The 26,177-nt window shown below is 47.3% G+C and overlaps 1 protein-coding gene across 1 annotated transcript in view; it reads right to left on the bottom strand.

The window, feature by feature from the left end:
- SYNE2 (spectrin repeat containing nuclear envelope protein 2) overlaps positions 1 to 26,177 on the bottom strand; it is a 407,300-nt gene that overhangs the window by 238,423 nt on the left and 142,700 nt on the right. The window contains exons 41-46 of the mRNA XM_060261546.1: positions 22,949 to 23,305; positions 20,117 to 20,383; positions 17,037 to 17,195; positions 13,166 to 13,431; positions 6,130 to 8,212; positions 3,940 to 4,262 (exon numbers count right to left, since the gene is read on the bottom strand). Coding sequence (XP_060117529.1) covers positions 3,940 to 4,262; positions 6,130 to 8,212; positions 13,166 to 13,431; positions 17,037 to 17,195; positions 20,117 to 20,383; positions 22,949 to 23,305 — 3,455 coding nt within the window. The remainder of the gene's footprint in view (positions 1 to 3,939; positions 4,263 to 6,129; positions 8,213 to 13,165; positions 13,432 to 17,036; positions 17,196 to 20,116; positions 20,384 to 22,948; positions 23,306 to 26,177) is intronic.

The following is a 26,177-nucleotide window of genomic DNA, read 5'->3' as shown; positions in this document are numbered from 1 at the left end:
GTTGCCCACGAACTTCTCATGTTGAATATCGACATAGCAGCTCTCAGTGAGGTCCATTTCCCTGAGGAAGGTAGTCTTCAAGAACACCGTGCTGGCTATACCCTCTACTGGTCGGGTAAGTCAAAGGCTGAGAGCCGCCTTTCTGGCGTTGGCTTCATGGTCAGGAACTCCATTGCCTCCAAACTCGAAAACCTTCCAACAGGTCACTCAGATCGCATCATGTCCATGCGCCTCCCACTTCAAAACAAGCAGCATGCAACACTCTTCAGTGTGTATGCCCCAACCCTTCAAGCAGATCCTGCAGAAAAGAACAAGTTCTATGCTGATCTACGCAACCTCATACGGAAGACCCCTACAGAGGACAAGGTGATCATCCTTGGTGACTTCAATGCCAGAGTAGGTAAAGACTCGGAAGCCTGGAAAGGAGTACTTGGCAAACACGGCATTGGCAACTGCAATGACAACGGGCGCCTCCTGCTAGAATTCTGCATGGAGCACCAGCTCACCATCACCAACACTATCTTCCAGCAGAAGAACAGTCTGAAGACAACCTGGATGCACCCACGGTCCAAGCATTGGCACCTTATCGACTACATTCTGGTGCGCCAGAGAGACCTTCGAGATGTCTTACACACCCGAGTAATGCCCAGCGCAGAATGTCATACGGATCATCGTCTTGTACGCTGCAATCTCCGTCTTCACTTTAAACCCACACCCAGGAGAGGAGGTATCCCTCGGAGGAAGTTTCAGGTTGGCAGCCTCCAGTCAGCCGAAGTTAAAGCTGCCTTCCAGGCAAAACTCCAGTCAAGAATTGAGGACCTCAGTTGCCCCACAGACCCTTCTCCAGAAGCACTCTGGGAACACCTAAAAACTACCGTCCTGCAGATCTCTGAAGAAGTCCTCGGGTTCTCCACAAGGAAGAACAAGGACTGGTTTGATGAGAACAATCAAGAGATCCAAGAATTACTGGCGAAAAAGAGATCTGCCTACCAAGCACATCTTGCTCAGCCCTCCTGTCCTGGGAAAAAAGCAATCTTTCGCGCTGCATGTAGCAACCTCCAGTGCAAGCTTCGAGACATTCAGAACGAGTGGTGGACCAAGCTTGCAGAGAGAACCCAGCTGTGTGCAGACACTGGTGATTTAAGAGGGTTCTACGAAGCCCTGAAGGCAGTATATGGTCCATCATATCAGGCTCAGAGTCCCTTGCATAGTGCAGACGGCCAAGTGCTCCTCACAGACAAGGCATCCATACTGAACCGGTGGTCAGAGTATTTTCAGGTTCTCTTCAGTGCCAACCGCGTAGTTCAAGATTCAGCAATCCACCTCACCCCACTTCAACCGGTGAAAACAGAGTTGGATGAGATCCCCACCCTAGAAGAGACTGTTAAAGCCATCAAGCAACTGAAAAGTGGCAAGGCAGCAGGAGTTGATGGAATTCCACCAGAGATCTGGAAGCATGGGGGCACAGTACTACATAGCTCACTTCACAAAGTACTTGTGACCTGCTGGGAACAAGGCAAATTACCACAGGACTTTCGCGATGCAATCATCATCACCCTATACAAGAACAAAGGGGAAAAGTCAGACTGCTCCAACTACCGGGGGATAACCCTGCTCTCCATCGCAGGCAAAATCCTTGCCAGAATACTCCTGAACAGACTGGTGCCCACCATTGCAGAAGAACTCCTCCCAGAGAGCCAGTGCGGCTTCAGAGCTAACAGGAGCACCACCGACATGGTATTTGTTCTCAGGCAGCTCCAAGAGAAATGCAGGGAACAGAACAAGGCTCTGTATGTGACTTTTGTCGACCTTACCAAAGCTTTCGATACCGTTAGCAGGAAAGGCCTGTGGCAAATCTTGGAACGTTTAGGATGTCCCCCAAGGTTCCTCAGCATGATCATCCAGCTACACGAAGACCAGCGAGGCCAAGTCAGACACTGCAACGACCTCTCGGAGCCCTTCCCAATAGGCACAGGTGTAAAGCAAGGCTGCGTTCTCGCGCCAACTCTCTTTACGATCTTCTTTAGCATGATGCTTCAAAGAGCCGCAGTAGATCTAGATGAGGACGATGGTGTCTACATCCGCTATCGCACCGATGGCAGCCTGTTCAACCTGAGGCGACTAAAGGCACACTCCAAGACAATGGAAAAACTCATCCGAGAGCTACTGTTTGCTGATGACGCTGCACTCGTCTCCCACTCGGTATCAGCTCTGCAGCATATGACGTCCTGCTTTTCAGAAGCTGCCAAGCTATTCGGCCTAGAAGTTAGTCTGAAGAAGACAGAAGTTCTCCACCAGCCTGCACCCCAGGAAGATTATCACCCTCCCTGCATCACTGTGGGTGAATCAGTTCTGAAGACAGTCCAGCAGTTCAGCTACCTGGGGTGCATCATCTCCTCCGATGCCAAGATCGACAAGGAGATTGACAACAGGCTGGCAAAGGCAAACCGTGCATTTGACCGACTGCACAAAAGAGTGTGGAGCAACAAGCATCTGAAAAAAGGCACAAAGATCAATGTTTACAAAGCGGTTGTGATGACAACCCTCATCTACGGCTCCGAATCGTGGGTTTTATACCGTCATCACCTGCGACTCCTTGAGCGCTTTCATCAGCGCTGCCTTCGCACCATCCTCAACATCCACTGGAGTGACTTTGTGACCAACACTGAAGTCCTCAAGCGGGCAGAGGTTACCAGCATTGAGGCACTGCTGTTGAAGACGCAGCTGCGCTGGGCAGGGCATATTTCTAGGATGGAAAACCACCGCCTTCCCAAGATTGCCCTGTATGGCGAACTCTCCACCGGCCATCGAAATAGAGGGGCACCAAAGAAGAGGTACAAGGACTCCTTGAAGAAATCCCTTAGCACCTGTCACATCAACCATCACCAGTGGTCTGACCTAGCCTCAGATCGCAAAGCATGGAGGCACACCATCCACCAGGCTGTCTCTTCCTTTGAGAACGCACGCATAGCTGGTCTTGAGGACAAAAGGAGATTGAGGAAGAATCGCACTGCTACAGGACCAACCCTAAATCAGACTTTTCCCTGCAGCCGCTGTGGCCGGACCTGCCTGTCCCACATTGGTCTTGTCAGCCACCAGCGAGCCTGCAGCAAACGTGGACTATTGCACCCTTCTTAAATCTTCGTTCGCGAAGCCAAGCCGAGAGATATGAGGAAAACCAATGAGGGCTGAAGATACTGGAAATTACACTAGCACCAAATTGTTTTAATATGTTAGAACATAAGAATATAAGAGAAGCCATGTTGGATCAGGCCAGTGGCCCATCCAGTCCAACACTCTGTGTCACATAAGAACACAAGAGAAGCCATGTTAGATCAGGCCAGTGGCCCATCCAGTCCAACACTCTGTGTCACCCATAAGAACATAAGAGAAGCCATGTCGGATCAGGCCAATGGACCATCCAGTCCAACACTCTGTGTCACACATAAGAACATAAGAGAAGCCATGTTGGATCAGGCCAATGGCCCATCCAGTCCAACACTCTGTGTCACATAAGAACATAAGAGAAGCCATGTTAGATCAGGCCAGTGGCCCATCCAGTCCAACACTCTGTGTCACCCATAAGAACACAAGAGAAGCCATGTTGAATCAGGCCAATGGCCTGTCCAGTCCAACACTCTGTGTCACACATAAGAACATAAGAGAAGCCATGTTGGATCAGGCCAATGGCCCATACAGTCCAACACTCTGTGTCACACAGTGGCCAATATATATATATATATATATATATATATAAGCTTCTGAGATTTGATGAGATCAGGCTAGCCTGGGCTATCCAGGTCTGGGAGGGTATTCCAGGCTAAATAAATAACTAAGCACTTTTATCTCTTGCTGATATTATTATAAACACACATTTTATATTTACTGCTGGCTGATTATCTTGAGAAAGAAATGGTATTCATTAAATTGCGGACCTACCTCTGAACATCAGATTTCTTCTTCATATTTTGCTCCTTTAGTTCCAGGCTCTTAGCAACTAGATCACAAAGTGTTTTTTCCAACTGCGGCTTGAGGGCTGGTTGAACGAGGTGCCCCAGGGAGGAGGCGAGCGTTTCCACTTTGGCCTTTACTGCCTCAAATTCTTCTTGCATTCGGTGAGGAAGCAGGCAAGACTCTTCCAGCTCGCACAAGCTGAGCAGAGGAGAGGAGAGGAGGGACTCGTGCTGACGGACGAGATCTGCAGCCTTCCGGACAGCTTCGTTGTAAGACTTAACAGTCCTGTAGGCCTCCTCCAAGGCAATCTACATGTGGACAGAAGGATAAGAACATAAGAGAGGCCATGTTGGATCACGCCAGTGGCTCATCCAGTCCAACACTCTGTGTCACACAGTGGCCAAAAACCCAAGTGCCAGCAGGAGGTCCACCAGTGGGGCTAGAAGCCCTCCCACTGTGCCCCCCCCCCAAGCACCAGAATACAGAGCATCACTGCCCCAGACAGAGAGTTCCAACAATACGCTGTGGCTAATAGCCACTGATGGATCTCTGCTCCATACGTTTATCCAATCCCCTCTTGAAGCTGTCTATGCTTGTAGCTGCCGCCACTTCCTGTGGCAGTGAATTCAGAAAGGATCCAGAAAGGCAGCTTAGAAATGCAACAGAATTCTGTAGGCTAAAAGCCTTAGTCTCTTGCCCTGTAAACTGACCCCATAGGCACCATTTTGTACATCAGATTTACTTCTGTCAGGATCAGGGCTGGTTTTTGTGTGTGTGTGCGCGCCTGGAAGTCATGTTGATCGTGGTGACTGACACCTACTGGGGACGTGGAGGATACTGAGAGATAAAGCCTGCTCTGCCCTCCCGACCACTGGTCCCATCTCTCTTCAAACCCCACCCTCCCCAGGCCCCACCTTTTAAATACATAGGAATTTCCTAACCTGGAGTTGGCAACCCTGTCTCCTTCCCTTTACCTGCCCCTCTGACTTCAGGTTTCCATTGCCTTCCTTCTCTCCCTGCAGCCTCTACATATGAAAAGAACAGTCTTTCTTCATTCACAGTGGGGGGAACCAAAGCAGCTTATATCATTCTTCTCTGTACCCTTTGATCTGAATAACAGTCCTGTGAGGCAGGTTAGGCTGAAAGTCTGAAACTGGTCGGAAATCAAACAGTCAGCTTCCACAGCAAGAACCTGGGTCTGGTAGACCCTGCTCTGAAGCCCTAACTCCTCTGCCTGCTTCAAATTCCACCACAGACTCTCCAGAGATTTCCCGCCAATCTGGAACTGGCAGCCCTAATCAGCATTGGCCCCAATGGGTTCTGCCTCAGAGGCCTTTAGTGATACCTTTCAGACCAACAGTCTCTCTCTGACTTTCTCTGGGGGCGTTTTCGCACTCACCTTCAGCCGGCGCGACCCCCCTCTTCACCGCGCAGGATCTGCGCGGATTTCGCACTAAATGCCGCGGAGAAGCCGGAAGAGCCGGAAGCTCCCGGCGCAAAAGCCGCTCAAACGTAAACCGCCAAAAAGCAGTTTCCATTTGCGCGGCTTTTGCGACGGGAGTTTCCGGCTCTTCCGGCTGCTCCGCGGCATTTAGTGCGAAATCCGCGCAGATCCTGCGCGGTGAAGAGGGGGGTCGCGCCGGCTGAAGGTGAGTGCGAAAACGCCCTGGGTATCTCCCTCCTCCCTCCCTCACTCAGCCAATCAAGGGAAGGTTTTCTTTCTCTTCTTTATGAATCAATGCGGCAGGTGGCTCAGCCAATGGGGGAGAGTAGGGAGAGCCAGTAACTGCCAGATCTAATGTTCGTTGCATTTTACTGACAGAATCAGCTTTGCTGGGTAGCAACAGTCACTCAGATGGGAGACTCAACCAATGGCACGCAAATACTCTTGATTGATAGTTTGATGGGCCAAAGGCTGATGAAGTGCAGTCCCACCCAATCAAGATGCTTAGATTTGGCAACATGAAACCAGTTTTATGTCTATAGATAAGCCCTTAGCGGTGGCCCCAATTTGGCTGAAAGGCAAGATATAAATATTGTAAATAAAACATACTACAACTCACAGGGCAATGGATCTACTACGGAGGCCCAGTGGCCAAAAAGCAGCACAGAAATTACTTCAATAAAGTAACACCAAGAGATTCACAGGAAGTGTCTGTATCTAGCCATACTTACTATACGTGTGGCAATGCCTTCTTTCAGCCGTACTTTCAAGTTTTGCAGTTCACTTAATTTTGTTTCCAAGTCACTGAGGGATTTTTCTTCCATACCTTCCCTCTCTTTTTTTATCAGTGCTTCAGCAACACCAAATTCTGCTCCTAGGACATCTTCAAGTGCTTTGCAGTACATCTTTTCACTGAGGATCGTATATGTTTCTAAGGTGACCTCGAGAGTTTGTTGGAGCTCAGCTTCGCCTTGCTTCCAGATCTGCAAATTATGACCCAGCTCGCTCTGAAGATCTTGTTTAGGCACACATTTGTCTTCAAAAGACAAGATCTGACTTTGTATTACTCGCGTCAACCCGTCTATTTGCACTCCCAAGTTCTTCATTTGCTGCCTCTTGGCTTCCTTGAGAGATGCACTCAAAGTCTCGTTTTTTTCTAACAGACCGAGTTCCTCCTGAGTTAAGTATCTGGCCTGTTGCAATCTCTGACTCAGAATCTTTGCTGATATCAGACTGGTTTCAGGGGCAGAGCTGGGACCGTCTCTTAAGGCCTCGCAGTCTTTCTGAAGGCTGGATACAATCGCTTCAACCTCATTTAGCGGCGTTTGGTACCCATCGCATTCTGCAGAGAGGCCTTTTGCCATTTGACAAAGCTGGCTTTGCAGTTCGTCGAGGCCTGAGACGTCCCATTTCAGACCCAGGCATTCCCACACTTCCTTGTGTCGGTGCAAATGCGATAACCTGGACTGGAGGTCCAAAGCTCTCTCCTTAAACCCTTTCACTTTACCCTGGACCTCCTCCTCTGTACTCAACAGATCCCTGGGTTTCCCGTGCAACTCACCATACTGAGAACTGCTGAGATCCTGCTGCAATGCAGTTATTTTTTCTGAAAGCTTTCTCCAGGCGTTGATCTTCCTTTGCACCGTACAGCATCTGTCCTGGATGAGCCTGTAGGCTCTCTTCGCTCTGCTCCTGAGGCTTCTTAAACAGCTGTCTAAAAACAATTGCTCGAATATGTTTAGCCCCTGAGGAAAGTCTTTCAAATGTTCACCTATTAGGCCTTCCATTTCCTGAACAGCATCAGGAATCCTTTCCAAAGCAGCTTGGCACTGCTCCAAGTCAGACGTCGCGCTCGCTTCACAGGTGTCAGAGGCCAACGTCCTCTCGACCTCCGCAAGCTGGGCTTCAACCCTTTCCACATCTGCAAAAAGCTTTTGTCTCTTTCCCAGTTGAGATTCCAGCTCTTGCAGCCTCTGTGCTAATTTCAGGCCAAGGTCTCGGTACTCAGCTTGTAACTGCGAGGAAAGGGAGCCGAGATCCGAGGCTTCTCCCGACTCCAAATGAGAAGCGACGCTCCAGGCTTCGTCAGCCAGTTGGGTGAGAGCTGGTTCTTTGCCTTTGGTTTCTTCGATCATAACCTGATAATTTCTGATTTGGGACATCACGTCATCTGGGGAAAGCGGCGCCTTCTCATTCAGCTGGAGCGCCTTGACTCTGACCCACAAAATGGCCTCTTCCATCCTCTTCGTAAGTCCGTAAGTCCGAGGACAACTGCCAGTGATCTGGACACCTTCTCGAGGGGTCAGCTGCTGTAGCTCCTCCACTTGGTTCTGCAAATCGTTCATCGCGTTTTCCAGCAATCCTTTTTCTGAATCGCTCCAAATCCTCTTCATCTGCATCTCGGTGTCTCTCTTGAACTGAGCGATGCCCTGCTCCAGGGTCTGCAGTTCTACGGACAACAATGCTGGGTGCACATTTCCTTCTCCGCCAGGAACGTTTAATCCCATTCGCGAACGGTACTGCCATTCTAGCGACCTTTGGAGCCCCTGAGCTTGATTCATGAGGCGTTTAAACTCACCGGCCTCTGCCACGACCTGAAGTTGCTTCCTTTGAAGTGAGCGCTCGGTGTGATCCCACCACAGCTCGGCTTGCTCCACCTGGCTTTGAGTTAACTCCTTGTCCATGTCTTTAAGGCATCTGGATAAATGTTCTTGTTGGGTCTTCAGCTCATTCAGAAGGTCTCTCTCTTTCTTCACGGAAGCCAAGCACTTTTGAATGCTTTCCAGGAGAACTGCGCCTTCCACAGGTCCCCTTCTGAAAGAAATAAAACATTCCAATGCATTTAACTGGTTTTTTTAAAGGAACTGTAATGATCCTGGGCCTAGTGAGGCCTGAAGGCCCCAGGAAAGCCTGCTTAGGAGTTACTGGGAAGAGCCTACATTTCCCAGGATCCCCTCTGTCTCTCTGATTGGGTGGAAAGGTTTTGGAGGGAAACTGGCCCAGAGCAGGGTAGGACCTGGGAGGAGAAAATAAAAGGGCCAAGCCCAGTAAGGCAGTGTTCTTTTCCTAGGAGGCAGCGCTGAGGAAGAGCTGCTGCAAGGAAGAGATCCTCGTCCTTAGAGGAAGGGTGAGTAGGCCCAGGTCTGACTGAGACAGTCTAGGGACAGTAAGCCCAGATGCATTAGGGCATTTGTTTATTTTCCCTTCACCCCTTTTACTGTTTAATGCATCTTGTTAGTTTATATTGCACTGACTGATTTTTTAAATAAACCCTTTTTTTCCTGTTGTTCACTCTGCCTGGTCCTCACGCCTATTATTTGGCCTAAGCTAAAGGAGGCCTGAAGGGCTTGGGAGGGAACTCTGGGCCATCTCAAGGGGGACCCTTAACCCAGAGTGGTGGCAGCAATTGATAATACCCCCCTGAGTCATGACAGGAACATTTCGAAAAAGGCAATTTTGCTCAGAACAAGCTAGCTTAAAGAGTGTCTCAGTACTATTCTGCACAGTCAGTAGCTAGGTAAAGGGTCATCTGATAGTGGACACAACTTCTCAGGCCAGATACCAGTTCTTGGTTGGTAGCCAGTTGCCACTTGCCTTGCAAGAGAATCTAGATCAGGGTGTTAAACTCATTTGTTATGAGGGCCGGATCTGACGTAAATGAGACCTTGTCGAGCTGGGCCATGTGTGTTATAAAATGTAATGCCAGGTAGTGGAGATATAAACTTTATAAAGGACACAGACAAACACAATTAAAGATTTTTTTTAAAAAAAATATTAAAACATGTTTAAAAGATTAGCACTCTTACAATATTTTGTTTATTGAACAATCTCTGATCACTGACACCTCTTCCTCTGAATTGCTGCATCAAAATCTGGAGACAATGTCTGTACTGTAGAAATCCTGAGTATGCTGTTCAAGTGTGTGTCTGTAAGTTGCAAACCTGCCTTTGATTTACTAACATTCATTGCAGAAATCTCATGGTCAATGCTTTGAGCTTAAGACCCAGAGGAAAACATGAAATGGCTGGGCATTGCAAGCTTTTGTACCTAAGTAGCTTCGTGTGCTGGTCAGCCAGTGGAGAAAACATAGGCTTTGCTCTGTAGCTCCTGTGCGACTGAACAAGCCTGGCAAAGCAAGCTGTGATGCAGAAAGAAGCAAGAGAAGGAAGCAGATGACAGTGAGCTGCTCATGGGCCTGATAGGAGCCCTCCGGGGGCCTGATCTGGCCCTCAGGCCACACGTTTGACACCCCTGATCTAGATTACATGGGAAAAGGTTGATAGTTTCAAACTTGTATGGAGAAGCTCACTTGGACAAACATGATGATGATTGAAAAGACAGTGGGAGGGGGGAGAAATCCATCCATATTTATTCACACAACTGCCTTTTCATAAGTATAGCAGGGAGGGGAGAAATGTGCTTCCCAACGATGAAAGATGGCAAGGTACCAAGGGATAGGAGGCTTCCCTCCCCGGTGCTATATATTTTTTAAAAAGTAACTCCAACTCTACATATGTATTAGCAGACAAGTCAACATGTGTCCTCTTGTGCCTCCTTAGGTCCAAAGTCTGAATTCAAGTATCTCTCCCAGGGGCAGGAAATGGGACCAATGGTGGCTTGTCACATTTCAGAAAAGGGCAACTAGAATGATTCTGTCAAGCATGGTAAAACTCCATTGGTAATTGATTGTTTTAGGGTCCTCCATAAAGCTGGTCTGTGAAATATCCTGCAGGACCAAGGTCTGTTAGCTCTGTTATTCTTTCCCCCTCCCCCTTCTTACTTTATTGCTTGCAAAGTAGAGAGAAACGAAACTAACTTGAGAAAGAGTAATCAGTACCTTCCCATACATTCCTGTTAGGGAGTGTGACACATCTGGGGAAAGCAAGGATGGAGTCCTGATAACACCATGAGAATGTAGACATTTATGATAGTTTATGTGTGAGAGCGCATCCCTCCCCCCCATCTGTTGGGATCCTTTTGAAGTAAGCCTTAAAAGTATTGTATCAATGTATCTTTAGCATCACTCTCAAGAATCTGTTACACTGAAAGTATCGGTCTATCAATAAACGTAGTTTTGTATCAAACTCGACTCGTCATTGAAACCGCATGCTTGACAGATTCAAGGGTTGGAGCACTTTCCCTATGAAGAAAGGTTAAAGTGCTTGGGCTCTTTAGCTTGGAGAAACGTTGACTGAGGGGTGACATGATAGGTTTAAAAGATTATGCATGGGATAGAGAAGGTAGAGAAAGAAATACTTTTCTCCCTTTCTCACAATACGAGAACTCGTGGACACTCAATGAAATTGCTGAGCAGTTGGGTTAGAACGGATAAAAGGAAGTACTTCTTCACTCAAAGGGTGATTAACACATGGAATTCACTGCCACAGGGGGTGGTGACAGCTACAAGAATAGACAGCTTCAAGAGAGGATTGGATGAACATATGGAGCAGAGGTCCATCAGAGGCTATTAGCCACAGCATATTGATGGAACTCTGTCTGCGGCAGTGATGCTCTGTATTCTTGGTGCTTGGGGGGGCACAGTGAGAGGGCTTCTAGCATCCTGGTCCCACTGGTGGACCTCCTGATGGTGCCTGGTTTTTTGGCCACTGTGTGACGCAGAGTGTTGGACTGGATGGGCCATTGGCCTGATACAACATGGCTTCTCTTATGTTCCTATGTTCTTAAACAAATGGGTCACTTATGGACCATTTGTGCATCATTCTGTAGCAGTACTCTGAGACCAGCACACCACAGAGCTGGACAACTGTGCTACCAACTTACTTAGTTCAGAACCCTACTTATGTGGATAGGGAAGCGCAATGCAATATTTAGAAGCAATCAGCTTTTTAATAAAGGAAACTTTGGCAGTTTTAAACAAGTTTTGCACTAGTCCCCATGATTTGACATTAACCCGGTATAGCCTTAAGTCCACATAAAAGCCCTGGAAAACATTGACAATACTGGCTATTCACAACGGATCAATCCACTTCAGACAAGTTATTGCTACAGAAATGTGCTTAGAAACGTTCCAGGCCCTCTCAACTGCATAAGTGGCTACAAAGCTAAACAGGCAGACGACAAGCAATTTTAAATGTCTGGAATTCCTTTTAGCATTAATATAGTCCTAACTCTTGACAGCCTCTAAAAAACACTCATAAAACAAAATATTTTAAGTGCATTCAACATGAAGAATCTCATGCGTTGCATCCATTTTCTCACTCAATCCATGTCCAGAACCCAGACTTCCAATGCTTCTGAATTCCAAAGATGCTCAGAAAAAGTTGCATTTTGCACTGCCAGATTAGCCAGCTGCCTGTCTCCCTCCTCCCTTATTACTTCTTGTTCCAATTGTTTGTCAGACGTTGGGCCCCATTTCCATCAAGATGGCAATTTTAATGAAAGCTGATGTGAGAGCCAGTGTGGTGGAAGGCCCAGAGCGCAGGACGAGGATCTTTTTTAAACATATGAAGCTGCTTTATACTGAATCAGACCCTTGGTCCATCAAAGTCAGTATTGTCTTCTCAGACTGGCAGCGGCTCTCCAGGGTCTCAAGCTGAGGTTTTTCACACCTATTTGCCTGGACCCTTTTCTTTTTGGAGATGCTGGGGATTGAACCTGGGACCTTCTGCTTCCCAAGCAGATGCTCTACCACTGAGCCACCGTCCCTCCCCTGGGTTCAAATCCCCCCACTTTCAAGAAATTAGCTGAATAACACTGGATCCGTCATATCCTTTTAACTTACCCTGATTCACAGGGTTGTTGAGAGGATAAAATGGGGGAACGGTTTACGCTACCCTGAGCTCCTTGGAAGAAGGGTAGGATAACAATGTATAATATTCGGGGCTTTTTTTGTAGCAGGAACTCCTTTGCATCTTAGGCCACACACCCCGATGTAGCCAATCCTCCAAGAGCTTACAAGGCTCTTAGTACAGGGTCTACTGTAAGCTCCAGGAGCACTGGCTACACTAGGGTGTGTGGCCTAATATGCAAAGGAGTTCCTGCTACACAAAAAGACCTGATGACATTTATTAGCAAATAAAGGGTGTGGGAGTGGGGGGGGGGGACAGTGCAATGTTCTCTTCACCACTCTGTCTGTTGCAAAAGCAGAAGTAGCCTATAATTCACCTATGTGAATTAGCTCTGTTCTTTTATTCCGGAGCTGCTTCAGAAATCTAGCCTTGACAGCATTGGGCTTTTATGCTCACTGCTCCGTTGCCCTGTGTTCTGTGGGTTTCATCAGCGACTTGTGATTCTGTTACTTCTGACCTTTCTAGCTCTCCAGTGGGAGTTGCCCAGTATTTGCTTGCTGGTGGATTGCCCAGATTGATAGGGCTGGTGGCTGGGTGTGTGGCTGGTGTATTGCATTGGGGGTGTCATAATTTTGGGTAAGGGCAATGAATATCTGATTGGTTCTTCCATAGTGTAGTCTTGACTGCATTTTTTGCCAGTGTGATTTTTTACTCAGTTTCACCCATTTTGGATCCTGTCTATGTTTTATCCCATTAAAGGGGTTTTTTTTAAATGTTAAGCCCTTTTACTGTAAAATTTCATTCTTTTTATTGTATGCTGATACTCAGGATTAAGATTATTGTCTTTTTTATCCCTATTATTATTAATTATCAATTAGCCCTACAATTAGACGTATCTATATTGTTTTACCTTGACATATGGGAAAATTGTATGCTCATTCCTTTCTGTAAACTGTTGTTATGCCATTAAAGGTTATTGGATTGGATTGATAAATTTGAAAGATTTCCCTGCACTCACGTTTTGATGTGGTCTTTTTCCGCTGATAAACGTCTCATGGAAGACTGAACAGCAGCAAGGCATTCTTGGTAATTATTAACTAATTGAAGCTGATGCCGTTTGGCCTCTTCAACGGTCGTTAAATCTTTGAGCAGTCGGTCCCAGCGAGAAATTAGGCTGTGTAGGTTCAACGGATCAGTCTCGCTGACTTGTGCAGTGGTCCAGCACTCTCCTTGCGATAACAACAAGGCTTCTGCTTTCTGCTTTTCCAGTTGGGTGAACAAATGCTACGTTGGAAGGCCAAGCAAACAAATGGTTATTATTTCATCATTTGAAATCAACAACATAAGTACATCCTTTCATCGATCAGGCAAAAAGTCTACCTAGTTTCTACTGCACCTAAACTTTGAAGTTAGAAAGCTCGAGAGTCATGGAGTAAAAGGACAGGTCCTCTTGTGGATCAAAAACTGGCTAATTAATAGGAAGCAGAGAGTGCGTATAAATGGGCAGTCTTCGCAGTGGAGGACGGTAAACAGTGGGGTGCCAAAGGGCTCAGTAGTGGGTCCCATGCTCTTTAACTTGTTCATTAATGATCTGGAGTTGGGAGTAAGCAGTGAAGTGGCCAGGTTTACATATGACACTAAATTGTTCAGGGTGGTGAGAACTAGAGAGGATTGTGAGGAACTCCAAAGGGATCTGTTGAGGCTGGGTGAGTGGGCGTCAACGTGGCAGTTGAGGTTCAATGTGGCCAAGTGCAAAGTAATGCACATTGGGGCCAAGAATCCCAGCTATAAATACAAGTTGATGGGGTGTGAACTGGCAGAGACAGACCAAGAGAGAGATCTTGGGGTCGTGGTAGATAACTCACTGAAAATGTCAAGGCAGTGTGCGACTACAATAAAAAAGGCCAACGCCATGCTGGGAATTATTAGGAAGGGAATTGAAAACAAATCAGCCAGTATCATAATGCCCCTGTATAAATCGATGGTGCGGTCTCATTTGGAGTACCGTGTGCAATTCTGGTCACCGCACCGCACCTCAAAAAGGATATTATAGCATTGGGAAAAGTTCAGAAAACGTGAAGATCTTAAATACTGGCACCCCTCAGGGATGTGTCTTGAGTCCACTTCTTTTCACTATTTACACGTCTGATTGTGTTTCCAGCAGTCTGAGTAACAAAATCATTAAGTATGCAGATGATACAACGTTGGTAGGGCTCATCTCTGAGGATGATGAGTCTGCGTACAGGAGGGAAGTTCAACAGCTGTCCCTTTGGTGTAAAGTAAATAATCTTATTTTAAATATAAATAAGACGAAGGAAATTATAGTGGATTACAGGAAGAGTAGTTTGGACACCCAGCCGTTGTTTATTGATGGTGTTATGGTAGAACAGGTGACAGAATGGAAGTTTCTGGGAATTACCATGAAACAGGATCTAACATGGGGGGCAAATACTTTAGCTCTAGAGAAAAAGGCCCAGCAACGACTATACTACTTAAGACTCTTAAGATCACTACAACTGTCAGGGAGTCTGCTGGTTGCCTTTTATAGTAGTTCCATTGAGAGCATTTTATCTTATTGCCTCTGCGCGTGGTTTGGGAGCTGCACGGAAGCAGAGAGAAGGGTGCTCCAAAGAGTGACGAGAAGAGCACAAAAGATTTGTGGATGTTCTCTCCCCTCATTGGTGGATCTGTATAATATGGCATGTAAAAGGAAGATACAAATGATCCTAAGGGACCATACACATCTGGGCCATTTGCTTTTTGAGATCTTACCGTCAGGTAGACGATATAGAGTGTTGAAGGCTAGGACAAACAGATTTAAGGACAGTTTCTATCCAAGTGCTGTGGTTAGGTTAAATGCAGGGTTATGAAGGATTATCTGTTTTAGATATATTTAAATGGTTAAAATGGTTTTAATGGTTTTATGAATGTTTAATGGTTTTATGAATGTTTATTTAATGGTTTTAATGGTTTTATGAATGTTTATCCGTTTTAGATGTATTTAAATGGTTTTAATGGTTTAAATGGTTTAATGGTTTCAGATGTATTTAAATGGTTTATGAATATGTGTGTTTGATGTGTTGGTATGTTTGTGGAAGAGCACCTCATTTCGTTGCTCTCTTTTTGTTGAGAACAATGACAATAAATTCATCTATCTATCTATCTATCTATCTATCTATCTATCTATCTATCTATCTATCTATCTATCTATCTATCTATCTATCTAACTAGAATGATTAAAGGTTTGGAACACTTTCCATATGAAGAAAGGTTAAAACGCTTGGGGCTCTTTAACTTGGAGAAACATCGACTGTGGGGTGACATGATAGAGGTTTACAAGATTATGCATGGGATGGAGAAAGCAGAGAAAGAAGTCTTTTTCTCCCTTTCTCACAATACAAGAACTCGTGGGCATTCAATGAAATTGCTGAGCAGTCAGGTTAAAATGGATAAAAGGAAGTACTTTTTCACCCAAAGGGTGATTAATATGTGGAATTCACTGCCACAGGAGGTGGTGGCGGCTACAAGCATAGCCAGCTTCAAGAGGGGATTGGATAAAAATATGAAGCAGAGATCCATCAGTGGCTATTAGCCACAGTGTGTGTGTGTATAAATATATATATATATTGGCCACTGTGTGATACAGAGTGTTGGACTAGATTGACCACTGGCCTGATCCAACATGGCTTCTCTTATGTTTTTAAGTTTATTTTTATTTAGTTAGTTAGTTATTATTTTAGATTTCTATCCTGCCCTTTCCAAAAAAACAGGCTCAAGGCAGGTCACATCAATAACATTTGCATAAATATAAAACAACTAACTAAAATGGCCAAAAGCAAAGTTTAAAATTCACAAAAGCGACATTCCGACGACAGCCAGCTAAAAACCCTAAATCTTGAATGGGACAGCGATCAAAGACAATACCGGTTGATATCATTTGAAATCAACAACATAAGTACATCCTTTAATGGATCAGACAAAAAGTCTACCTAGTTTCTACCGTGCCTGGACTTGGAAGTTTATTTATTTATTTATTATTTTAGATTTCTATCCTCCCCTTCTCAATAAAACGAGCCCAAGGTGGGTCACGTCAATAAAATTTGCATAAATATAAAACAACTAACTAAAACAGCTGAAAGCAAAATCTAAAATTTACAGAAGCAAAATTCTGACGACAGCCAGGTCGAAAACCTCAATCTTGACCGGCACAGCGATCAAAGACAATACCTGCTCAACCTAGACCCGCAATAGGGCCTGCACGTGGTAGGGAGGCCATGCTGATGTTTAACGATGTCGGCGACCTCAACTAAAGGCCTGGCAGAACAGCTGTTTTACAGGCTCTGCAGAATTGTGGCATTTAGATACAATGACCTATCCTCTATTACTTTAAACTAGCAGTAATCATCACATCTTCTGGTCATAAGTTCTATAAGTTAATTATAGGCCGTTTTATCACCTGTCTTACCTTAACCGCATAGACCTGCGCATTAAATGCAATCCGGTATGCCACCTGGAGCCATTGCCTGCCTCTGTGGAATGACCCTGGACTTCCTCGGTGGTCTCCCATCCAGGGGTGGAATTCTAGCAGGAGCTCCTTTGCATATTAGGCCACACCCCCTGAAGTAGTCAATCCTCCAAGAGCTTACAAGGGCTCTTTTTTGTAAGCTTTGGAGGATAGGCTACATCAGAGGGGTCTGGCCTAATATGAAAAGGAGCTCCTGCTAGAATCTCACCTCTGCTCCCATCCAAGCGCTGACTACAGCTAACCCTGTTCAGCTTCTGAGATCTGACAAGATCAGTCTAGCTTCGGCCACCCAGGTCAGGGCAAGATTGGATTTCTGAAGATCGAAAATGCAATCAGTAGACAAGCGAATTTGCTATTCCCATACCTCTATCTCTCCTAGTTGGACATTCATCAATGCGACATCCAGCTCCGCAGCCTGGATTTTCATGTCATTGACCTTCTGCTCCATCTCAGCATATTCAGTGATTGCTTGGCATTCGGGTGGAGCAAAACCTTCCTGGGAAACTCCTTCCACCATGGATCCCTGAAAACACAAAGAAGTCCTCTCAGTCAACACTACTGAGACTGCCTCTCCCCTATGAGCCCCCGCCCCGAGCTCTGAGGTCAGCTGCACAACATCTTCTCGTGATCCCTGGTCCTAAGGACACCCGACTGGCTTTAACGAGGGCCAGGGCCTTTTTGGCCCAGGCCCCTACCTTGAAGTGAACCTGGTGGAATGAGCTCCCGTTGGAGATCCGGGCCCTGTGGGACTTATCAAAGTTTCGCAGGGCTTGTAAAATGGAGCTCTTCTGCCAGCAGGTGTCCCCTGAAGTCATCGCTTCCGCCAGCGCCTTACTACCTAGGTGCTCAATTTATGCTAAATACTACCAGCCTATATGTGGCTTTATGACTTGTTGCCCATGACGTGGATTATGATTTTGATCTAATTTGAAAATGTTGTACTTATGCTGTTGTTTAGCTTGGATGTGGTTTGTTTAGTCTTACTGTACAGTTTTTAATATTGCAAGCCGCCCTGAGCCCACTTGCAGGATAGGGCGGGGTATAAAGCGAAAAATTAAATTATTTTGATTTGAATCGTCATCAAAGTGGTTATTCCTCAAGGGATCGTGCAGAAACGCATTTAAAAATAAAGAGGTCCCAGGGTTCCAACAGACATGGAGACCGCCTCATCTTCCGAGAAGCCTTATCCTCTGATCGAGGCCCGTAGCCAGGATTTTAAAAGTCGGGGGGGGCACTTAGCAGCTAGCTCCCCTCCCCTGGCCGCCACCGCTGTGACTCAAGGGCGGTGGCTTCCTTTTTTGAAACAATCCATCTCAGGTTCAATCTTTCTCTTTTCCTGCTGCCTTCAACTTTTCCTAGCACGATTGTCAGGTTGGTGTAGTGGTTAAGTGTGTGGACTCTTATCTGGGAGAACTGGGTTTGATTCCCCACTCCTCCACTTGCACCTGCTAGCATGGCCTTGGGTCAGCCATAGCAATCACAGGAGTTGTCCTTCAAAGGGCAGCTTCTGGGAGAGCTCTCTCAGCCCCACCCACCTCACAGGGTGTCTGTTGTTGGGGGAGAAGATATAGGAGATTGGAAGCCGCTCTGAGTCTCTGATTCAGAGAGAAGGGCGGGGTATAAATCTGCAGTCTTATTATTATTATTACAATACATTTGATTTCTGTTTCAACTTTCAGTATGCTTAGGTGCCTATTTCTGAGGGAGAATTCACAGAGGTACAGACCCTCCTCAATCACAGTTCCATATTTGGGGTGTAAGCTGACAAAGGATCCAACAGAAATAAGTTGGGACAACAGCATTGTAATAAAAGTTTATTTACCACATAAGGAGAGTGACACACTACCTAAAGGCTCCCCAGTTATCAGATGGGGAACTGAAAATGCATAGGGAGGCTAGAAGGAAAATCTGAGACCATGGTCAATGATTTAACAGGAGTGCCCATCTAGTACACCTGGCTAGACCACACACACTGCCATGCGATAATCAGGGAAAGGCTGCGGAGACAGGTGCCCACTACAAGGGTGGGGTCAGGAAAGGATTGTGAGCAGTGATCCTGGTGGGGAGCGGAGGAGGAAGAAGATGATGATATTAAATTTATACCCTGCCTTCCACTATGAATCTTAGTGGCACACAATCTCTTTTATCTTCCTCCCCCACAACAAACACCCTGTGAGGTAGGTAGGGCTGAGAGAGTTCTCACAGAAGTTGCCCTTTCAAGGGCAACTCTGCGAGAGCTATGGTTGACCCAAGGCCATCCCAGCAGCTGCAAGTGGAGGAGTGGGGTATCAAACCCAGTTCTCCCAGATAAAAGAGCCATGGTTGACCCAAGGCCATTCCAGAAGCTGAAAGTGGAGGAGTGGGGAATCAAACCCGGTTCTCCCAGATAAAAGAGCTATGGCTTCCCAAAGGCCATTCCAGCAGCTGCAAGTGGAGGAGTGGGGAATCAAACCCGATTCTCCCAGATAAAAGAGCCATGGTTGACCCAAGGCCATTCCAGCAGCTGCAAGTGGAGGAGTGGGGAATCGAACCCGGTTCTCCCACATAAGAAAGCTATGGCTGACCCAAGGCCATTCCAGCAGCTGCAAGTGGAGGAGTGGGGAATCGAACCCGGTTCTCCCAGATAACAGAGCTATGGCTGACCCAAGGCCATTCCAGCAGCTGCAAGTGGAGGAGTGGGGAATCGAACCCGGTTCTCCCAGATAAGAGAGCTATGGCTGACCCAAGGCCATTCCAGTAGCTGCAAATGGAGGAGTGGGGAATCGAACCTGGTTCTCCCAGATAAGAGAGCTATGGCTGACCCAAGGCCATTCCAGCAGCTGCAAGTGGAGGAGTGGGGAATCGAACCCGGTTCTCCAAGATAAGAGAGCTATGGCTGACCCAAGGCCATTCCAGTAGCTGCAAATGGAGGAGTGGGGAATCGAACCCGGTTCTCCCAGATAAGAGAGCTATGGCTGACCCAAGGCCATTCCAGCAGCTGCAAGTGGAGGAGTGGGGAATCGAACCCGGTTCTCCAAGATAAGAGAGCTATGGCTGACCCAAGGCCATTCCAGTAGCTGCAAGTGGAGGAGTGGGGAATCGAACCTGGTTCTCCCACATAAGAGAGCTATGGCTGACCCAAGGCCATTCCAGCAGCTGCAAGTGGAGGAGTGGGGAATCGAACCCAGTTCTCCCAGATAAGAGTCCGCACACTTAAACGCTACACCAAACTGGGTAGCGGGCCTCCTGAGAACTATCTGACCCAGGCCCCTCAAAACCTGGAACTGTCCTACCCAGCTGCTACAGGCAACAGTTTTCCCATGTCCCATCCCTACCAGAAACTGGAGGCTTAAGCCTTCCAGAGTACTGGCTCAAGGTCTGCGACGGCTGAAGAGCCACCAGCGATCGGTAACAGGACCAAAGAATGTCACTCAATGGAGTTGTGCAACAATAGAAGATTATTACCTTGCTTTCTGAGGGCTGATGGATAGCAGAAGAGGGAGCAAGGTTGGCCCCCATTACTTTCCCATTCATTAACTGCAAAGTGCTTTGAGGAGCCTCTGACCTCCCGCCCATCGCTTGCAATTGCTTTCCATAGGTCGGCTGTCCTGGCTGAGGCTTGTCGGCAAGATGATTATCTGCTGGCGCTCGTCTGGATTTCTTTGCCCGCTTTCCCCTCCGACTTGTCGAGAGCCGCAAATCGTCGCTTTCCATCACGCTGCTTTTTAACCCCTGGTAAATGGGAAGACGAACGTGTCAGGGAGGAGGAGGGGAGAAGGGAAACTTCTCAGGACAAAAGCTGCCCAAATGCCAATTGCTTCTTAATAGAAAGTTCTATCACAAAAGGTGCGTGGGGGGGGGGGGGAGACTGAAAAGGTCTCAGAGGAAAGTTAATTGACCCAACGGAATTGCTCGGTTGCCAATACTTTGAGGAAGGCTATGATTCCTGCAAAGTGATATGAATCTGAATGCTTTCCTCTCCTGTTATTGCAAGCAGACCCTTCCTCCATAATGTACCATCATGTCTCCTGTGCATTCTGTTAATTGGTTGGTGTAGATTTTCCGGGCTGCGTGGCCGTGGTCTTGGCATCGTGAGACCTGGATCGATTTCGCGCTAGGACTTGTTCCGAGTGGAGAGCCCTTTTGATCCCGGTGCTTAACATGACAAATTGGCCCCAGAGAGAACTCCAGTTTTCTGGGTTACACCTCTGAGGATTCCTGTCACAGTTGTTGGCGAAACGTCAGGACCGATTTCGCACGAGGCTTGTTCCGGGCGGAGAGCCCTTTTGCTCTTGGGGCTTCTCTCCGTTTTCGCACAAGTCGCCTCGGAGCTGTGAGTTGCCGTGGCGCTCTTCCGCAGCAAGCAGGATCCTCTTCCAAGCGGTTTCTGCTTGCCGCGGGAGAACAAGTTTCAAGTTTATTTCAATTTATATCCCGCCCTTCCCACCGAAGTGGCTCAGGGCGGCTCACAACACATAAAATCTGACATAAACTTTGAATTTAAAACATCTTACACAGTTAAAACAGTAAAATAATAAAACATATAACAGCGGTCTATCAAAACTACACTCAGTTTCCAATGCCAGTTAGTTACAAGCCAGCCGGAAGAGGGCTGTCTTACAGGCCCTGCGGAACTGGCCAAGGTCCCGCAGGGCTCTCACCTCTTCCGGCAGCTGGTTCCACCAGAAAGGAGCCGTTACAGAGAAGGCCCTGTCCCTGGTGGATTTCAGGCGGGCCTCCTTTGGCTCGGGGATAACAAGCAGATTTTGAGAACCCAATCTCAGTACTCTCTGGGGAACATGTGGGGAGAGATGGTCCCTAAGGTAGGCAGGTCCTAGGCCATATAGGGCTTTAAAGGTAATAACCAGCACCTTGAACTGGACTCGGTATATTATTGGCAGCCATTGTAGAATCCAGAGCCCTGGCCGAATGTGCTCCCAAATGAACATTTGTCCTAATGGTCTTCCGTCAAATTTTAACAGAACATTCTGGACATGTAAGAGCGTTCGTAAATTCCAGACTGCGATACATATGTTATTTCAGGCAATTTTAGAAATTTCAATACCTTTCCGGCCAGAGTTGTTCTTATTGAATTGTGTGCCAGACAAGTTAGAAAAAAACCAAAAACATTTTATCTTACATGTTGTGACAGCAGCTAGGATTCTGCTTGCAACATCCTGGAAAGCTTCCAACATCCCTTCCGAACAGGAACTAATTGTAAAGATTTTGGAATGTGCAGAAATGGACAAACTGACCTTATTATTGAAAGGACAAATGGAAGATTTTTTTGGACCCTCAAAGAATTTTTATAATTAGTTAAAACTTAAAACATAGAGCTCTGGAAATGTTAATGGAAAAGAAAAGGGGTCTGTAGTTTTTGGAATCATAAAATGTATAAATATGATTTTGTTATAGCAAGGATTAATCGGAGAAAAGTTGTATGCAGGGAAAATAGCTTTGTCACACTAGGCTGCATGTTGTGTGTTCTGCATTTTTTAAAAAAAACAAAAACTATTGAAACAAATATAAGGACAGTGCTACTGCAACACGCTGATGAAATCTGGAGAGAAATATAACGTTTCGGTACAGTCGACACCCAGACCTAAAGGAGGTGTGAAGTTTTAATTAACCAGATTTGTAGGTTTCTAATCAGAAACTCTGTTCTGAGCAACCATTAATAGGACTGACTTGAGCTTTAGCTGGATCCAAGGATGAAATACATCTCTATAGATAAAACTCTGAAGGGAAAGACAGTATATATCTCAGCAGCCATAAGCCAGCCATTTGGAACCAAGGAGACTTATATTTGTGATCAATAATGCGTCTATTATATGGAGTTCTTGCCTGGCTCATTGTAGCCTGTAGGACAGAGCTTGGGGACTCAGGAACAATAGGCAGTAGGATCCAAATTCCCGCTGCCCTGCTCCAATCACAGGCCCCCTGCTGGTTTGAATGGTCCAATAGGATGCTAGAGCGGGAACCTGGAATATATATATAGTTGGACCTGTTGGCCCAGTAGTTAGTCTTTAAGTGCAGCCCTATATGATGATGTATTGAATAAAGAGCCATGTTCACTACTACCTCACCTCAACGTTGCGCGGAACCCACTAAATTATAGAGACATATATCAAGCGACAACCGATACACATCCACGTTAGCGGAAATGGAGGGCAGATTTGGCAACTGCTTATCCACTTGACAAAAAATAAACACAACAGGAGCCTGTGGGAAAGCCACGGTTTGATTTCCTTTTCACGGAGCAGATCCAAGGATGTATCCCCGGCCCACCACACTTACCGATCTTTCCTGCCATTCGACAAGGCTTTCTTCCAAATTGCTCTCTTTAGTAGCAATAGGGAAATCAGAAATGACTAGCTGGTCTGTCTCTCTCGTTTTCTCCATCGTCTCTTGGGCCGGCGTTTTATCAGAAAATCCATTGTTCTGCTTGAGCACAGTGCTGAGGATATTCCTAGGCTCATGCTCCGTCCATTCGTGTTTACTTTTGAAACGTTTTTTGAGTTGACACTGAGGCGCGTCCATCCCGTCCTTAATAAACTTCTGCTGCAGCAGGAAAGGTTTCTGCTTGACAGATTCTACTAAAGCTATAATCTCTTGTAATGTCTGCTCCATTGGGCCAAGAGGATTTTGCTGGACCTTGCAACGAAAACCAAAACAAATAAATAAGTAAAAATTACAACACACGTGTAGCCAGGGGTCATTTGGTAGAAAAACAGGTGGTGGAGCTCATCCAGGGATTGTTATGCAGCTGCAACTACTATTCAATGGACAAGGTAGGTGGGGAGGAGGAGGGGGAACCCTCAGAAAGGTTCAGGAGCTGTGCTCCTGAGAAGAAGAAGACGACTGCAGATTTATACCCTGCCCTTCTCTCTGAATCAGAAACTCAGAACAGCTTACAATCTCCTGTATCTTCTCCCCCCACAACAGACAACCTGTGAGGTGGGTGGGGCTGAGAGGGCTCTCTCAGTAGCTGCCCTTTCAAGGACAACCTCTGCCAGAGCTATGGCTGACCCAAGGCCATTCCAGCAGCTGCAAGTGGAGGAGTGGGGAATCAAACCCGGTTCTCCCGGACAAGAGTCCGCACACTTAACCACTACACCAAACTGGCTCCCCTACTGAATTCAAGGCCTGTGTGTTGCTATCTTCCACAAAGACCCTGATAGTACAGGAAGGGTATAAACAAACTCTAGATCGGGGTCCCCAACCCCCAGGCTGGGGACCAGGCCTGGGCCGCAGCCTGTTTGAAATGGGCTGCACAGCCTTCCCACCCCACCCCACGCAACCTTGCCGCCCCCGCCCCCCCACGGCACCTCCTCTTCCCCCGTTTTTATCATTTTAAGGCCTGGGAAGGGAAGGAGGCAATGGCAACGTCACTTGCTGCTGCAGCAGTGATTTTCCCACCCATCAGCTGATCGGCGGGGGTGGGGTTGTCCAAGGAGGTGCTTCACGACCCCTTCCCCAGCCCTAAAATGGTGAAAATGGGGGGAGGAGGAGGCGGTGAGGCTGCACAGGGGGGAGATGAAGTAGCGAGGAGGAAACGGGGGAAGGAAATGGGGAGAGGAGGAGGTGGTGAGGCTGTGCTTGGGGGGGCAAAGGAGGGAGGAGGAAACGGGAGGAAAATGGGGAGATGAGGAGGTGGCGAGGCTGTGGGGGGACAAAGGAGGGAGGAGGAAATGGGAGGAAAATGGGGAGAGGAGGAGCTGGCGAGGCTGTGCAGGGGGGCAAAGGAGGGTGTCATGAGCCCTGACGAGGAGGAGCTGGAAGGGTTAAGAGACCTGGAAAAGTTGCCAGTCAGTTCCTTAGCTGAACAAACAGCAGCTGGCCCATCAATCACTGGCACCAGTGTCAGCTGTTGATGATCAGTCTCCTCCAAGCTCTCCTCCTCCCATCTCAAGAGTTCAAAGCAGGCTCCGGAAAGAACTTTCAGAGCGAAGACATGAGGCACGCCGATGCTTCAGATCTCTCAGCCCTGAGTTCTAGCAGAGTCACTGCCACCCAGGGAGCAGGCTGATTGAGACTCTCATATAGCTCCCACCCAGGACCTGGTAACTTTGTGGAAGCAACAAGTCTATTTGCTGGCTTGCATACACACTCCTTCCTGATTCCTGATCCTGACTTGTTTGATTTCCTTGGCACCCTGACCTTGTGGCTTTTGGACATGGACTTCTGATTCCAGTTTGTGATTCTGCATTGGTGACTTGGCTCCTGCTTGACTTCCTGGACTTTGACCTTGGACTGGCTTTGGACTCCTGCCTGCCTGCACCCTGAGAATGTGACAGAGGGAGGAGGAAACAGAGGAGAAAAATGGGGGAGGAGGAGGTGGCGAGGCTGCACGGGGGGGGGGGGGCAAAGGAGGGAGGAGGAAACGCCATGGGGGGAGGCCAAATTGGGTGCCCCCACCCTGCCGGCCCTAGGGCCGCGGTTGACAGGCCTGCCCTGTGGCCGGTCCCCGGACCCAACAAGGTTGGGGAACACTGCTCTAGATAATAGAAAGACTTTCCTGGCTGCAACAGAAAAGTTGAAGATTGGTACTGCCCTGATCACAAAACAATACAATGTGCACACTGCATTTTCTAATGTTCTAATCAACTTTGATCTTGGTAACTGGCTGAAGGTAACGAGAGCTTCATGGCTGACTGCTCTGTAAATTCTTCTTTTCTCCCTTATGTGGAAGTAGATCATTGGCCCATTCCACTCAGCTCTGCCTTCTACTGGTGGCAGCTCTCCAAAGGGACAAGCAGCCCTGCATGGATCTAAGATCCGTACCATGTCCAGGGCTTATTTGGAGGCAGGAGCACACAGGAGCGGCGCTCTGCCTGGGTTGGCCAGGCCTCCAGCCGGCACGCTGGGGAAGGCAACTTTAAATGCCTCCCCAATGGCTTCAGCCTTCTCCAGCGTGCCTGTAGCAGCAGGCATACTGGGGAAGACACAGGGAGCTCCTACTGGGCTTCTTCTACGACAGGGTGGTCAACTGTAGCTCTCTGGATGTTTTTTGCCTACAACTCCCATCAGTTGGAGTTGTAGGGCCGATGGGAGTTGTAGGCAAAAAAACATCCGGAGAGCCACCGTTGGCCACCCCTGCTCGAAGGTTTTCCTCAGAGCTGGTGTCAGAATGCTCTGAGGTGAGGCAGCTGCCAGGGTCAAGGGCTTCCGATGGGATCCACTGCTGCCAGTCTGCTCTCCCCCACACTTCCCGTTATCTGCTTTTAAGCACACTGCAATCCAAACTCCAAACTCTACGCAAGGAGTAGCCAAACTGTGGCTCGGGAGCCACATGTGGCTCTTTCACACATATTGTGTGGCTCCTGAAGCCCCCACCAGAGAAGGCATTTGTCTCCTTAAATCATTCCTCCAAGCCAGCTGAGAATGCATTTAATGTTAAAGTTACTTTCTTTCTACCTCCTCTCCCCTCCTCCATTTGCCTCCCTCCCTTCCTTCCCTTACAGCTCTCAAACATCTGACGTTCATGTCTTGAGGCTCTCAAGCATCTGAAGTTTATTCTATGTGG

Source organism: Heteronotia binoei, chromosome 21 (assembly GCF_032191835.1).
Source record: "Heteronotia binoei isolate CCM8104 ecotype False Entrance Well chromosome 21, APGP_CSIRO_Hbin_v1, whole genome shotgun sequence".
NCBI classification, from domain to species: domain Eukaryota; kingdom Metazoa; phylum Chordata; class Lepidosauria; order Squamata; family Gekkonidae; genus Heteronotia; species Heteronotia binoei.
Note: the sequence above shows the minus strand (reverse complement) of the source record. Positions and strands in the feature narration are given on the sequence as shown.